Raw genomic sequence first — 13,201 nt, 5'->3', positions numbered from 1 at the left:
CGAGCCCCGAAGCACCAGGCCGGAACAGCCAGTGTCATATCAAAGTCTTATAATCGGTGCCATGACTTTAGTCAACTTCCAGACAAGTCCTTGACACCCCAGTCTTGGTCACTATCTCGAGTCCGTGGGTCCGGGGAAGCGATTCGGGAGTGGGTCCCGAGACGTCGAAAACGCGGGGAGAAACCCTCGGATTGTCAACCCGCAAGCTGGTATCAGATAGTCAACTGACTCGGCCAAACCCCTATCTGGAGACCTGGAATGTCGCGGAGTCTTGTTCAAGTTTAGTTGATAAGAGTTTCGCCATCCAATGTGGGCTTGTTGCAAGGTTTCTCCTGGCGCCTTCACTACATTAGAACTTGCATATGGGGCTACGTGTTGAAGCCGATTGTTGGCCGTCATCGATGGGACGATTACCCCGCGGGATTAGATTGTCTCTATCTGCGAATCCGACCCTCTCTCTATGAGGCGTGTCTTTCCTCAGTAAGCTTAGTTTAGTAAGCTGTCTTGAGTCCTCCAGACCTGATCTCGGAAGCACACATCCGAGGGCCAGTCTGATATCCTATTAGTCAATTATAGCAAGCCCCCGCTAAAATCAAAATCTGGGGCAATCGCCTCGGTCCATAACCAACTCCCCGCGAGCTGATCGTCGTCGAAAGCGGTTATGTTCGGTTCCCAATCGAGCAAGCCCGCTATGGACAGCATTTGTTCTGAAGCGAGCCCATTTGTTGTGCTGCCAGTAGCCGGGCCGGCCTCTATGGATTGTTCAGTCGATGATGACAGGTCTCGAGCGTTTTTGCGCAGTGAAGACTGATTCTCAATCTGCATGCTGCTGCTACCGTCACCGGCAACTGACGGTGGAGCGTGGAGTTGACGTTGAGCGAGACACAGCATCTCTTGGAGCTTTTCGAGCTCTTCCTTCCGGCAGCGAGCCACAACGTTACCGCGCGCAATCATCGTATCGAGTATGTTAGTCGTAGTTTGCATATAGTTGTTATCTCGTTCGGAGAGACCAGGCATGGAGGTCATCAAAGTCAGGACGAAAGCCGATGAGAACGCCTGCTCTAAGTCAAAGGGGAGGAAAGACTCTGGCTAGCATGTCAGTCCATTTGATGACCGTTAGTAAATCATATGTCGGCTTACCTAGTAGGTGCTGTGAATGTAGTGTTGATAGAATCCGAAGTGATTTGTTTGCTGAGTCTGACGATGTCTTTAAGAGTGCTTTGATTGGGCTCGCTAGGCCTCTGTTCAAATTTCCTCGCCTTTTTAGAACGTCTTGTAAGAGACACATGAGGATTGGGCGTGTGGCAAGAACGACACACTTGAGATAGTCAGCTACCAGATATTAAGCAAGGTTCTCGATCTTCATTTACCTGGTGATAACACAAGTTAAGTGTAGCGGAAACCCTGGACGCAGGTTCAGAGTTGTTGAACTTGAACTCGAACCCGGCCGTTAGCTGAGGCGCTAGCCTTACCATGTCTCTTAAAACTGCCTGAACACTCTTCAGAAAGGAGGGGTCAAGTTTTCCGTCTGCGCCATACACAGCTATATCTCGGTTAGAGAGTCCCAATCCTGCATGTGAGCTCTCCAAACTCACTATTCAAAACCTTGGCAAGCAGTTGAGACAAGACAACGTGTATTCCGAGTGCCTTATACTTGTGAACAACCGGGTCTGATCTTGGCAGTTGAACGGTGATGTCGCTATCTTGTATCGAATTGGGAGCGCCCATAAGGGATGACATCTTGCGGTCTAAGATATACAGAGTCCACCAGACACAGCGGAGTCTGTTAGCCTCACTGTCGTTAAGTTGGTTTCTTAACGGTTCTCGGTGTAAGCCCTGCGAAATGGCAATACGAAATGCTTGGCCGATCTACTTGAATCAGCAAAAAGCCCGGCAAGTGAATAGAGGCTGATCATCAACCCACGTAGGTATAAGCGCTGTTCCTGTGGTCTACTGACTGCAAGTATAAAGCCAGACCACATAGTATCTCTACGGACAGAACAGGGTCTTGATATAGTCCATGTACATCGGGAAGCAGCTCGAGAGCCCTCGTCACCAAACTACTCCCAGGAGGGGTCTGATTTGGGTTTCCAGGGACTAAAAGAGCCTTCCCGAAAGCCATGATGATCAGAAACTGGATATACCACAATCTAGAATCTGCAGTCGGTTCCAGCCTCAGTCCTGTTCTGTAGAGGTCGTAAAGCCCAGTCATGAAGCTTTCCTCGTCGAAGAGATGGTAGGTCTGCCCAAGATGAAACTTGACCGTATTTGTGAGATAGAGAGCATAGTCTAGGGAGGGGATGTCAACTGTGACTTGCGGGGTGATGCCTCTAGACGAAGGCCAGTCCAACTTAAATGCTTCAGCGTCAACATTGAGAGGGACCTCTGGAGATTCGTGTTGGCCGAGATGCCCCTGAATCATATTGAGTACCTGTCGACTGTAGGCCCAAGTTGATGAAGGCCCAAGCCATCCTGTACGCCATTTAGATTGGAAAAAGCAATAATGACGCCAAGTAGTTACTCACGCCTTCTGCCTGTTGCATCTGTGAGAAACTTTGATGGTTCGCTCGCTAACGGATTCCGCATATTCGAGAAACCACGGCGTTCTTCGGGGTAATCCTCACCGCCGACGACAGTCGTGCTGTCGTCGAGATTGAAACTACGTGCCGGCGGCGAGGCTCCGTGGCTGATCTCTATCAACACTGGTGCTGTTCTTTCATTGACCACTACATGGATCAATTATTATGATAAGTGAAATCACACTAAGTAACGCGATACAAGATGAAGGCTTACCATCACGAAAGCCAGCATCGGCAGGCGACGTCGATCGATGACGTCGAGGTCGCTTCGCTGTCGGTGAAGTCGATATTTCCCCTTCGACGCCATATCCCGATTTGCGTTTCAACTCGTTAAGAAACCTTGAGATAGTTAGATCTTAGGCTTCAATTAAAAAACACGTAATAGCGGGCCTGGATTACCTCTCGGATACGACAACCTTCCGATCTTCTCTATCAAAGATGCACTCCACCGACTTTCGCAGGCAATTTGCACACGGTAATGAGCCCGAGCACTTCACCTTTCGCTCACGGCACCGCGTACACCTTGAATTACCATTAGAATCCGATTGACTGATATCTGCTCTCACATCCGAGGACGCTGAGCCCGGAGGTTACTACACTCACGCGTTGCTCGCCCGCTTGCCGCGCGGGACAGAGTTTGCCGTCTCAGCTTCTTGCTCGGCTGAGCTACTTGGACTCTCGCCTTCGCCAGCCATTACATCGGTAATTTCAATTATTCACAAGAAGGTCTCATGGGGACATTTCCCCTATGTTGTCTAGTGTCGCTCGTTGAAGTCTTGTAATTGTCAATCTTGAGATGGAATGAGGTGCGGAGACATGTCGATTGCACCTCCAACTCCAGCCACAGTAATGATTGTGGCGCACCTTAACGTGCTCTGAACAAGTCAGAAGCAATTCTCCCAAAGCCAGGATCCCCGCTCAATTAAGGCTTGATTTTACTTTCTCCCTAATTGAATGTGTCATTCTGTTTGCCTCTGAAATACTTGTTTATTGGTTTTATTCGGCTTTGACTAGAATCAGACCTTTATCTTCTTCCCACTGCTTGATAAACCGATAGTGCGGAGCACAGTCGGGCCCCTCGGCTCGGCTCACTGGGCCGAAGTTTGCTCCTTCACTCGGCTTCCTGGCCCGCCTGCACTCCAGCCACAGTTGACTGTAACTGGCCACTCTACCGATGCTATGGCTCAGAGCAGAGTCACGGCATCAGGGTTTCTCCGTTCACGACGAAGCAAATTTTGTTCACCCGTTTGCTAAAGCAAGGCAGCATAGACTACCTACCCTACTGAACATGGCTTTGACGGCACGATACACGCTTATAAGCACTGAAAACGCAGCAACAAATGACCATTTGCCATGGCCTCTCCGTTTGATATTATTGAGTTGCGAGTAAGACATTGCAATGAATTACCTCCTATCTCAGTACCACTCTCGTTGACAGGCTGGAGTCTGAAAAAAAAGCTCTCATCCGTATCTACGTGATATCTTCCAAACCTAAACTCTCTTACCTAGGGCAAAGGATTTGGGCAAAGGAAAACCTAGAAATTATAGATCAATTATCCTTGCTTGGTTTGTGCTTTAACAGGACAGAACAGTTGATGTAATAGTAAGTATGGTAGACCGCTTACATTGTTTACAAGGCCTTAAGAGTTTGTCTCCCACTATCCAAGCGAGTGAATGCTATACATGCGTAGGGGGCAGAGACCACGTAACAAAATAGAAAGACAAAGTACCCAAAAGTGATCTAAATTGCCAAACATTCCAAAGATGATGATGTCATTCGAAAGGTATGTACTGTCAAATTATGTGCAAGAAGTGAAGGCTATGTACAAAATTTCCCACCGAGGAGTCGTGGTGCGTCAATCAAAGAAACGCGCCGAGCCCAGGGGTACGGAAATAGAATATTTCCTGAGGCAGGCTGTTCAATGATCCCTTTCTAACAATTTCCCGATGCAGTGAATGAGGCCTTCTCTTTGGTACCAACTTTGTTTACGACGACCTGCTTACCGTTGGAGCAGGTGACGCGGACGCTAACAGTGTCCACGAGGAAGCCGTCACCACTGCTCTTCTGCCAGTAGTTGTAGTCTTGACGGACGGTCGGCTGCCAGCTCTTGCCGCTATCGGTACTGACTTCGAACTTAGTGACTGGGTAGTTGTGGTTCACAACTTGCATGGAGAACCTAGGAGTTATGTAAGTCAGACTATCTGGGTCACTGCCGTGATCAAAGACACATACCAATACTTCGATGTTCCTTCCTTGTTTCGGACGATCAAGGGTGAGGTGATGCCGCAAGGAACCTGCTCCCATGAGACGCTGATCTGTCCCTTGTTGGGATCGTCGAGCTTGGCGAAAGCATCGGGGAAGAGATCGAGTTGGCCGTTTCCGCAACCTGAGGGGCACTTGTCGACGACCTGATTTCGAGTTAAAATGGCCCGTAGATGTGATTGAAAGACTTTGTTGATTCTCACCATAACCTTGATGGTGTTACCCTTGGGTCCCTTAACATTGAGGCAAGTACCGCAGTTTCCGTTGTAGTTGGTATAGGACAAGGCAGTACCCAGGACACTTGATGGCAACGTGTAACCGGAAAACAGGCAGTTACCCCCGTTCAGGTTTCCACCATACCAAGTTGCAACAGCGCTCGTGGCAGCGGCGGTGCCTTGAATCATGACGGCAAGGGCCGCGCCGAGAGAAATAATACCGTGCATATTGATGGATGGAGGGAATGATCTTGGAAGTTAAGTGAGGACGGACTGAATGGAAGACTGATTGGGGAGAGATCGTAGGAACACCAGCGTGATTTATACCAGGAAGCCCACGATGCTTGTCACAATCACTTTAAAGCACGCAACCAAATGAAGAAGGTCTCAAGGGATGGGCTGACATACTGACAGCCATGCGGCATCCCACAAAAGAAACAATACTGAGTTCCTTAATCTATTTCACCCGAATGGCAAACTCTTTAGGGTATCATTCCTGGAGACTAATGGCTCTTGCAACTTATCAGAAACCCGCCACTCAGCAATAACAGCCCCCCTTCCTCTGCTTTGTGAAACTACATGGGGGAATTCTGCCCTCTAATTCGTCAAAGTAGCGCTAGGAGCGCGGAGCAAGCGGAAACGCGATCGGGAAAGGGAGCCACAGAGGTTCACGAAGGGCCTGTTCTTCCTCTTACTCTATACTAGCAGCGGCCTGTGCTTCGTCGGCTCCCCGGCTACCTGCATTAATTTACAGGTGTCATACTGTTAAGGGGCCTTATATCCGCGTCGTACGGTTTGTTGCCGACTTTGGATTTCTCCTTGGTGGAAGAGGGTGCCAATTGGGAGCTTTAAAGTTCAACGTTTCACTAAATAGTCGATGCTAACCCAAAGGGATGGTAACTGGCCGTGAGTCTGGACCGGAGTGGGTAGTGGACATGAGTCGCGATATTGCGGGCGGTGCCGTATTTCAGATTGCACGGCCTGTTGGTGAGCAGAATTCCACTTCGGATCCCACGTGGACGGATCGCGTTGTGGGAACCTATTGTGAAAAGAGACAGGGCTGCTTCAATGCCATGTCTTCGGGTCTAGCCTATTTCTTCTTTTCCATGCCGGTCTTCCGTGCAAGTGGTTGATGGCCCTGTCAGGCTGTCATCGGTCAAGCCGGTGTTCGCTTGTAATTAGTGAACCGATGTCCTAGTGACGATCACATTTCTTTTGTACATCCCTTCGATTGTCTTAGCGCCCAACAAGTTGTTTGGCTATTGCCGAGTTGCTCAGATAGATTAAAGACGGCCGTTCTGACGAATGGCACTGACGTATAGATTTGTGTTTGCATTCTTTCAAGACAAAACGTCATGTTGTTTGTCTCTCGAGATTCAGTCTAGGCCATCACATAAGACTACTGATTTGTACATATTGTCATTTGCAACCATGGTTAATTGACATTTATATTGCTAGCAGTATCCCTCATTCAGGCCAAACCCTCGCTATTGACGAGATTTTTCAAACGCACCTGGACTCGTTTAGTAAAAGGACTGTTTTCTCTGCACGTGAAACGTCACAGACGTAAGCTGATGAATGCCCGGTTGCGCTGACCCGTCAAAAGTCCGCCATCGCCCCGCTTAGACTGAACAAGGCCTTTTGGAGCATACACCACATCTCACATGACAAGGTAGGTGACGATGCATCTTTTGTTACTTTTTAGTCACCTCCAATTGGCACCTGCCCAACGGCATCTCGCCCACGGTATATGAAAATGTACCCGGAAGATCGAAATCACTGAATCAGCACCATGGTCCAGCCCTAACGGTCTGGCCAAACCGGTGCTTGAAAAACGGCATTTCACCAATGTAGTACTGGTATCCGAGGAGATCACTCGAGGTTCGAGCTGAACGGGAACGCTTTCGTATTCTTGCATATAGCACGCTAACTTAACATGGCATTCGGCGAGCGGGTCTTGAAGTCAGACCATGTGTGTCGCCGCATGCGTCCTATGTTCGCCGGTGAGGAAGTGTCCACACCACGAAATTCTCAAGCCGCATACGGAATGTCTCAACATCCGCCTTGCCTGATTTTCTTCCGGATTGTTCAATATCGCCTGCTCACCGGAAGTCGCATCATTTGAACGCCCATAATCGTTTCCGTCCCAACCGCCTGTGACGTTTTCATACTTTGATTCGTGTCATGTTTTCTTGGTATCATGTGTCCGTGGTGGATGGCAAGCGCACCAAAATGTATATCTATGTCTCTCCGTGAGTAACTTACAGTCAGACATGTGCATGCATTAACCTGATCAAAATCTGTCCGCCAATTCTCACACCACAATGGTCACCACACAATCAAAACCCGAGACTTCTGGTCTGGACATGTCGAAGTACATCACTCCGTGGAAGCTTGATCCGCAGCAACCGTACCTTTTGCAAAATTGCAGAATTGTTGACCCTGTTCATGGATCGATCAGCAGCAATGCCACCATCGCCCTGTCCGCCGGCAAGATTATTTCCGTTGAAGCAGGGGAGCCAGCAAAGCCAGATGGAGTTGAGATCAAGACAGAAAACATCATCGATCTTAAGGGAAAATATGTTTGCCCCGGTCTGATTGACTGCCATGTCCACATCGCAGTTACGCCAGGCGCAGCCAGTCTGTCGTCGTACCGAGACATGACGGAGACCAAAAGTCTTTTGCGGCAGCCTAGTGTTCTGAAGTCAATGCTCCAGCGCGGGTTCACTACTATCAGAGACTGCGGTGGCGCAACTCTCGCTATGAAAGAGGCCGTTGAAGAGGGCATCTATCCGGGTCCGCGCCTCTTCATTTCTGGAAAGGCTCTATCCCAGACTGGCGGCCACGGAGACATGAGAGGGCGGCACGACACCATCCCCTGCTGCGGCGGCGCTGTGTCAGGCATCAGTCGAATCGTTGATGGGGTGCCGGAATGCTACCGTGTTGCGAGAGACGAGTTGCGCCAAGGTGCAGACTTCATTAAGATCATGGGCGGCGGCGGTGTTGCTAGTCCAACTGACCGCATCGACCAGCTCCAGTTCTCTGACGACGAAATCAAGGCTATAGTCACGGTCGCAAATAATGCAAAGACATATGTCACAAGTCACTGCTATACCACAGAAGCAGTGACACAGGCCATCAACCAGGGCGTCAGGGGTATTGAACACGGCAACCTAATCGATCTCGAAACTGCAAAATTGATGGCGAAGACGGGGACATTTCTCACGCCGACGCTTGTGACTCACTTCGTATCAAAGGAGTCACATTTCCTCGATGCTGAGTCAGAAGCCAAAGTCACCACTGTACTCGAACAGGGCTTAGTTACACTCAAGATGGCAACTGAGGTCGGTGTCACAGTCTGTTTCGGAACAGATCTGCTGGGCCCAACTCACTTCGCTCAGTCGAAAGAGTTCTCTATTCGTAGTCAAGTCCAGACATCTCTTCAGATTCTGCAAAGCGCCACTATCAATGCCGCCAAGTTACTTGGCCAAGAAAACAAGCTAGGCCAGGTCAAGGAAGGATTCATGGCAGATTTGCTGATTCTAGATCGTAACCCTCTGGATGATATCACAATCCTGGACAAGTCTCAGGAGTCTATACTGGCTGTTGTGAAGGACGGCAGGGTCATGCATTCGCGACTGAGCTATTTGAAAGAAGAGCCGAGAGTCTGAGGCTGGGGGTCAATTGACCTTAAATATAGAATTATGTAATTAGTATTACAATATATTCAAACGATTGCTTACATCTTACCTTGGTTGCAATGCTTTCTGAGCGCGTTTGTCTCGCCCTTACTGGTGACCAGTTTGATCAACCCTATTCCAAACCATTAGCATCAACCTGATATCCTACCGCATTTACAGCTTTTTGAATAATCAAATTCTATTTGATATAGTTCTTCGTGTAAACATGACTTCGGCTTTATGGTGGTGGTCCAAAGCGCGTACTCAAGAGACCGAGTAGCCGGCCGCGATTTCGGCTTTTGAGCCCCATCTCTACGTCACCTGGGTTTTTCTTCCGGATTGTTAATAGAAAACACGATTTGTAATCTACCATGGCTGATAAATCAGATTTGGAATCTAAGAGACATGATCTCCAATAAGAAAGGCTTCAGTCCATTGAAGAATCCCAGCCTGCCTGGAAATACATACTAAGCTCTTCGCGGCCAATTTTGACTAGGAACTTCTTGTCATAATTGCACTTCATTCGTTATGTCGACCACAGTAACATCCATCCAACCCCATACACTGGAACTTGCCTCTACTCGTATAGACGGTGGCATGGAGACGGAAACTCGAGTATCAGCTATCACCCGTCGACTAAAAGCCTCCGCCATCCCTCGAGAGTTCGCCTCCTTCGCGGAAGAAATCGGATTCGTCTGCATATGCTCTATGGGCCAGCTCCTATTTGCAATACATCTCTCGCATACTTTTGTCAACCAGATCACTTTAATCAACGCTCTGAAAACGACGTCACTCAATACACCATAGCTTATCGGTTCCTTTCTCGTCGCTAATGGAGTTTCCGTCGTAATTTCGGGCTCCTTGGCAGATCTCATCAGTCCGAAACAGCTCACCTGTGCGGCCTTCATCTGGCTTTCTCTATGGAACATCATCGGTGCGTTCTCTGTTGTACCTGACAGAATGATACTATTCTTCGCCGCTCGAGCAATGTCTGGCTTGGCAGTTGGAACCCTTTGCTCCACGGCAATGAGCATGCTCGGGAGGGTTTACAATCCCGGTCTACGGAAGAACCGAGTATTTTCTTTGATGGGTGCCATGATCCCCCTCGGGTTTGCCATCGGGTTCATACAGGGCGGTGCGTTAAGTACACATTTGCCTTGGATATTCGGGTCCACATCCGTCCTGTCTCTGGTATGCCTGGTCGCCGCTATCTGGTGTATCCCTTCTCTCCCCAATGAATCATTGTCTTTGAAAGACTTTGATTACATCGGAGCTGCAGCAGCAATTCTTGGATGTGGATTGTTCATCTTTGGTCTCACTCAAGGATCGCCTACGCACTGGACTCCTTACACTTACACCCTTGTCATCATCGGAGTTGCCTGTTTAGCCAGCTTCGGTCTCATTGAGAGCCGAGTACGACGACCGCTGGTCGACAATCGCCTTTGGAAAACTCCTGGATTCTTTCCTTTAATCTTGTCCTATTTTCTAGGATACGGTGCTTATGCAGGGGCCTGGCAATTCTATGCGGTGCGCTTTATACTTACCATTCAGCAAAAGCCACCCATCATTGTCGCATGTTATCTTCTCCCCATCGGTGTGAGCGGAACCCTCGCGTCGTGGATTGTATCCAGAACGCTTCACATAATACCGGGACACGTTATTATGATGGGAAGCATGCTTGCGTTTGCCACGGGCCCTGCTTTCTTCTTACCTCAACAAGCGAGTACACTCTATTGGGCGCTCTCATTTCCCTGCTTCATCGTAAGCACTTTTGGACCGGATATGTCGTTCGCAGCCGTCTCCGTGTTCATCACGTCGAACGTGCCCAGATCGTACCAAGGTGCTGCAGGGAGCCTGGTTATCACGGCGCAAAACCTGTCCACCGCTGTACTCGCGGCATTGGGAGACACTATTGGTGAAAAGATCACCGAACAGCCAGGGGGTTCCCTAGATATAATGGCCCTGCGTTCTATCTGGTGGCTGAGCCTGGCGACCGCTTTGTCAGGCGCTTTGATATGTGCTTGCTTCGTTAGAATACCAAGGAGTGAAGAGAAGGAGCACGTCAATTGAGTACATGCACTGGATTGTGTAGGAATTTTGGTGATTACTGGTCATCAAACATTTATTATGTCTAGCAACGCCCCGATGGTGAAGTTCAATCAATTTGACCTTCATGCTCGTTACCTAACCACGCTTATTCAAATGCTGGCCTACCTTTTGGTGGCACTGGGGTATCATCAAGCTGTCTTCTAAATCTCTGCATCTCCAGGATCCTACACCGTCTCGCTAGACTTCTGTGATTGCGTAGTGGTTGAGCAAGCTGCCACATGCTCAAGGTCGACATTGAGGTCGTACGCCGGCTCGCTGACGACATCAAATCTGCTCATGCGCGTTATTTGCAGTGTCTTGACCGTCGATTTATAGTTATAAGCGTTAGACTTGTCCGAATAGCCAGCATTTCGGTTCGATCGGAAGTACGGTCTCAGGCATGGTAATGTCGCGACTAAAAGGCCAATGTTGACGTCTAGCTCGCTCCAAAGTTCTGCGGCTCGGCCATCAGCACAAGTCTATCAAAAAGCCTACAGAGTCATGCAGCATGTTTAAGTACTCACCAACTAAACCAAATGGCAATGCCTCGACCGATGCAGTCTGAATGGTGATGAAACGGACGAGAGAAAAGGTCATGTTGATGATGCCGAGACCAAAAGTACAGTAAACGCCGATTTTGAGAGCTCTCTTGATCTTTAAATCAGGTAATATAAGCCAAGGAAGGCAGAAAACTTTGTAGGCAGTCAGAAAATCATCGAGCTGAAAGATCGGGGTGTGTACTTACTCAAGATATCCCCGAAGAAATGCAATGCCCAGCCGACTTGGAAGACAATCGCGGGAGATGAGGCCGAGCACATGACATTTTCCGTTCCCACGACCCGATCCTCGACTGACCTAACAGAGAGCTGAAGTTAGTTTCAATAGCGGGAAAGGTTTTCTTCGCTGTCTGATAAACCTACCAGTTCTTACTAAGGGGCAGGCAGATAGTGAAAAGCAGGATCATGCTGACCAAGTACGCCAGCCCAACGTATACTATAGCCGTCCACAACATCATTCGTCGATAGTACATGAAAATGGGGAATATCTGAATGTAGACGGCGAGAAGGGCTCCTTTACAGAGGTAAAACGTTGTGAAGAATGGGATGCTGCTGGCCCAGAACAACTTTCAGGCATGTAGTGTAAGTTAAACTAATTTGATGATAAAGGGGATGTGTTTTCTTACTCTCATAATCAACATAACTTCGTTGTCGTTTCCTTTGAATCCATCGAGATTGATTTTGATATTTTGATGCAAAGCGCCCATGACTGTAAACTGGATATCGAATGACGCAGTCACAACTGCAGAGCACCACGCTAGGCATAGGAAGTAATCGCTGATCTGTAATTTCCTCCCCTGGATGTTGATTCGGAGATGAAGAGAGGCAGCTAGTACTGCGCCGGCGGTCAAGATGGTAACCCATCCCGTCGTCTAAGTTTGTGCCAGAAAGGTCAGCGCTCAGGTTCCGATTCTGAGGTCCCGAAATTCAGGATCCGATATCTGACATACTATGATTGTTACCGCCTTTGGGGTCGGAAAGTGAGCCATCATCCATCGTCACATCTTCACACACGCTGTTGAGCCCCGTCCAGAATGTGGGCGTCTGGAATTATAAAGGAGGATGAAGAGGGAGCTGAGTGCCTGCATGGGCTAGTTGAGACAGACTGACTCCTAGCGTGAGATGAGAATCATACTAGCCCTGGTTCCGTTATCCGATTTCGAACTAAACATACGTACGATACCGAATCCATCGTCCGGATTCGGAAGTGCTTCAACTTTGTCCTTGAACGTCGCGCCCATCGGCCGACCCTCTTGCACATGCGTGAAAGCGCTGCAAGGACGCAAGTACGGTAAGGCAGGCGCCCTCCAAGGGATGCACAACGATGTGGACATGGCTTGTATGAACTCGCTGGGTTGCGGGTAAACAATGCCCATATTAACCGCTATTGGGAGAGAACATCAATTGGAGCAAAGATTGCCATCTAAGCGGTTTCTGTATATTCATTGCATCAGGGGTCTGAGATGAGTGTCTTGGTCGGCTGACATGCTGTTTCCCCCGCAACGTGGAGTATTGTCTTGGATGCAAAAGATCAACCGTGTCACCGTCTGCTTTAAGATCTGTCATCCTTGCCCCACTCACCGAATTCATTCTTAGACTCAAAGAGCGCCGGTAAAGCATATCATCGTATGCTTCTTATTTGCAGCCCTTCCTGGATCGGGCTCGATCTCGGGAAGCCGAAAAGACGTAGACAACGGCCCGTGAATGTTTCTCAAACGAAACAGAAGATGCGCTGAGCCCTTACAAGTCTTGGTCCGGTGCCACCATGAGCCTATCTAGAGGCAGTAAAGGGTTCAAAGACAGCCAAACTCCGCACACA

The 13,201-nt window shown here is 48.9% G+C and overlaps 6 protein-coding genes across 6 annotated transcripts; 2 read left to right on the top strand and 4 right to left on the bottom strand.

Moving 5' to 3' along the window:
• Positions 1–570: 570 nt before the first annotated feature.
• Positions 571–1,544, bottom strand: BDZ83DRAFT_584944 (uncharacterized protein; the record flags this gene model as incomplete). Its single annotated transcript, XM_060505809.1, has 4 exons — positions 571–1,085; positions 1,141–1,318; positions 1,371–1,436; positions 1,488–1,544. Coding segments are annotated over 4 exons (816 nt in total), but the record flags the coding sequence as incomplete, so codon positions are not given.
• Positions 1,466–2,771, bottom strand: BDZ83DRAFT_457678 (fungal-specific transcription factor domain-containing protein). The gene is made up of 3 exons (XM_060503207.1): positions 2,526–2,771; positions 1,925–2,472; positions 1,466–1,869 (listed from the first exon to the last, which is right to left on the bottom strand). The coding sequence occupies exons 1-3, from the start codon at positions 2,584–2,586 to the stop codon at positions 1,555–1,557; spliced, it is 924 nt and encodes a 307-aa protein (XP_060361631.1). The 5' UTR covers positions 2,587–2,771; the 3' UTR covers positions 1,466–1,554.
• Positions 2,772–4,203: 1,432 nt separating this feature from the next.
• BDZ83DRAFT_631540 (rare lipoprotein A) lies at positions 4,204–5,519 on the bottom strand. The gene is made up of 3 exons (XM_060508909.1): positions 5,046–5,519; positions 4,813–4,988; positions 4,204–4,756 (listed from the first exon to the last, which is right to left on the bottom strand). The coding sequence occupies exons 1-3, from the start codon at positions 5,283–5,285 to the stop codon at positions 4,513–4,515; spliced, it is 660 nt and encodes a 219-aa protein (XP_060361630.1). The 5' UTR covers positions 5,286–5,519; the 3' UTR covers positions 4,204–4,512.
• Positions 5,520–6,949: 1,430 nt separating this feature from the next.
• BDZ83DRAFT_631536 (amidohydrolase) lies at positions 6,950–8,809 on the top strand. Its single transcript, XM_060508908.1, has one exon. The coding sequence runs from the start codon at positions 7,382–7,384 to the stop codon at positions 8,726–8,728; it is 1,347 nt and encodes a 448-aa protein (XP_060361629.1). The 5' UTR covers positions 6,950–7,381; the 3' UTR covers positions 8,729–8,809.
• A 525-nt stretch (positions 8,810–9,334) lies between these two features.
• Positions 9,335–10,807, top strand: BDZ83DRAFT_721999 (efflux pump antibiotic resistance protein; the record flags this gene model as incomplete). Its single annotated transcript, XM_060512425.1, has 2 exons — positions 9,335–9,487; positions 9,545–10,807. 2 exons carry the CDS (start codon positions 9,335–9,337, stop codon positions 10,805–10,807), a joined length of 1,416 nt encoding a protein of 471 aa, XP_060361628.1.
• A 203-nt stretch (positions 10,808–11,010) lies between these two features.
• BDZ83DRAFT_743226 (uncharacterized protein) lies at positions 11,011–13,191 on the bottom strand (the record flags this gene model as incomplete). Its single annotated transcript, XM_060513133.1, has 6 exons — positions 12,600–13,191; positions 12,009–12,254; positions 11,746–11,948; positions 11,571–11,680; positions 11,378–11,517; positions 11,011–11,304 (listed from the first exon to the last, which is right to left on the bottom strand). Exons 1-6 carry the CDS (start codon positions 12,756–12,758, stop codon positions 11,011–11,013), a joined length of 1,152 nt encoding a protein of 383 aa, XP_060361627.1. The 5' UTR covers positions 12,759–13,191.
• Positions 13,192–13,201: the final 10 nt, after the last annotated feature.

Source organism: Colletotrichum acutatum (assembly GCF_030867785.1).
Source record: "Colletotrichum acutatum strain CBS 112980 chromosome Unknown BDZ83scaffold_93, whole genome shotgun sequence".
Classification (NCBI taxonomy): Eukaryota; Fungi; Ascomycota; class Sordariomycetes; order Glomerellales; family Glomerellaceae; genus Colletotrichum; species Colletotrichum acutatum.
This window is presented reverse-complemented; position numbering and strand designations above follow the sequence as displayed.

Excerpts from the sequence above, each read along its gene's own strand:
- BDZ83DRAFT_457678 (XM_060503207.1), bottom strand. The coding sequence starts at position 2,586 with ATGCGGAATCCGTTAGCGAGCGAACCATCAAAGTTTCTCACAGATGCA. Across the intron at positions 2,473-2,525 it reads AGATGCAACAGGCAGAAGGC|GATGGCTTGGGCCTTCATCA; the intron begins GTGAGTAACTAC and ends AATGGCGTACAG. Across the intron at positions 1,870-1,924 it reads GGAACAGCGCTTATACCTAC|ATCGGCCAAGCATTTCGTAT; the intron begins GTGGGTTGATGA and ends TGATTCAAGTAG.
- BDZ83DRAFT_631540 (XM_060508909.1), bottom strand. The coding sequence starts at position 5,285 with ATGCACGGTATTATTTCTCTCGGCGCGGCCCTTGCCGTCATGATTCAA. Across the intron at positions 4,989-5,045 it reads GTAACACCATCAAGGTTATG|GTCGTCGACAAGTGCCCCTC; the intron begins GTGAGAATCAAC and ends ACTCGAAATCAG. Across the intron at positions 4,757-4,812 it reads GAAGGAACATCGAAGTATTG|GTTCTCCATGCAAGTTGTGA; the intron begins GTATGTGTCTTT and ends CATAACTCCTAG.
- BDZ83DRAFT_631536 (XM_060508908.1), top strand. The coding sequence starts at position 7,382 with ATGGTCACCACACAATCAAAACCCGAGACTTCTGGTCTGGACATGTCG.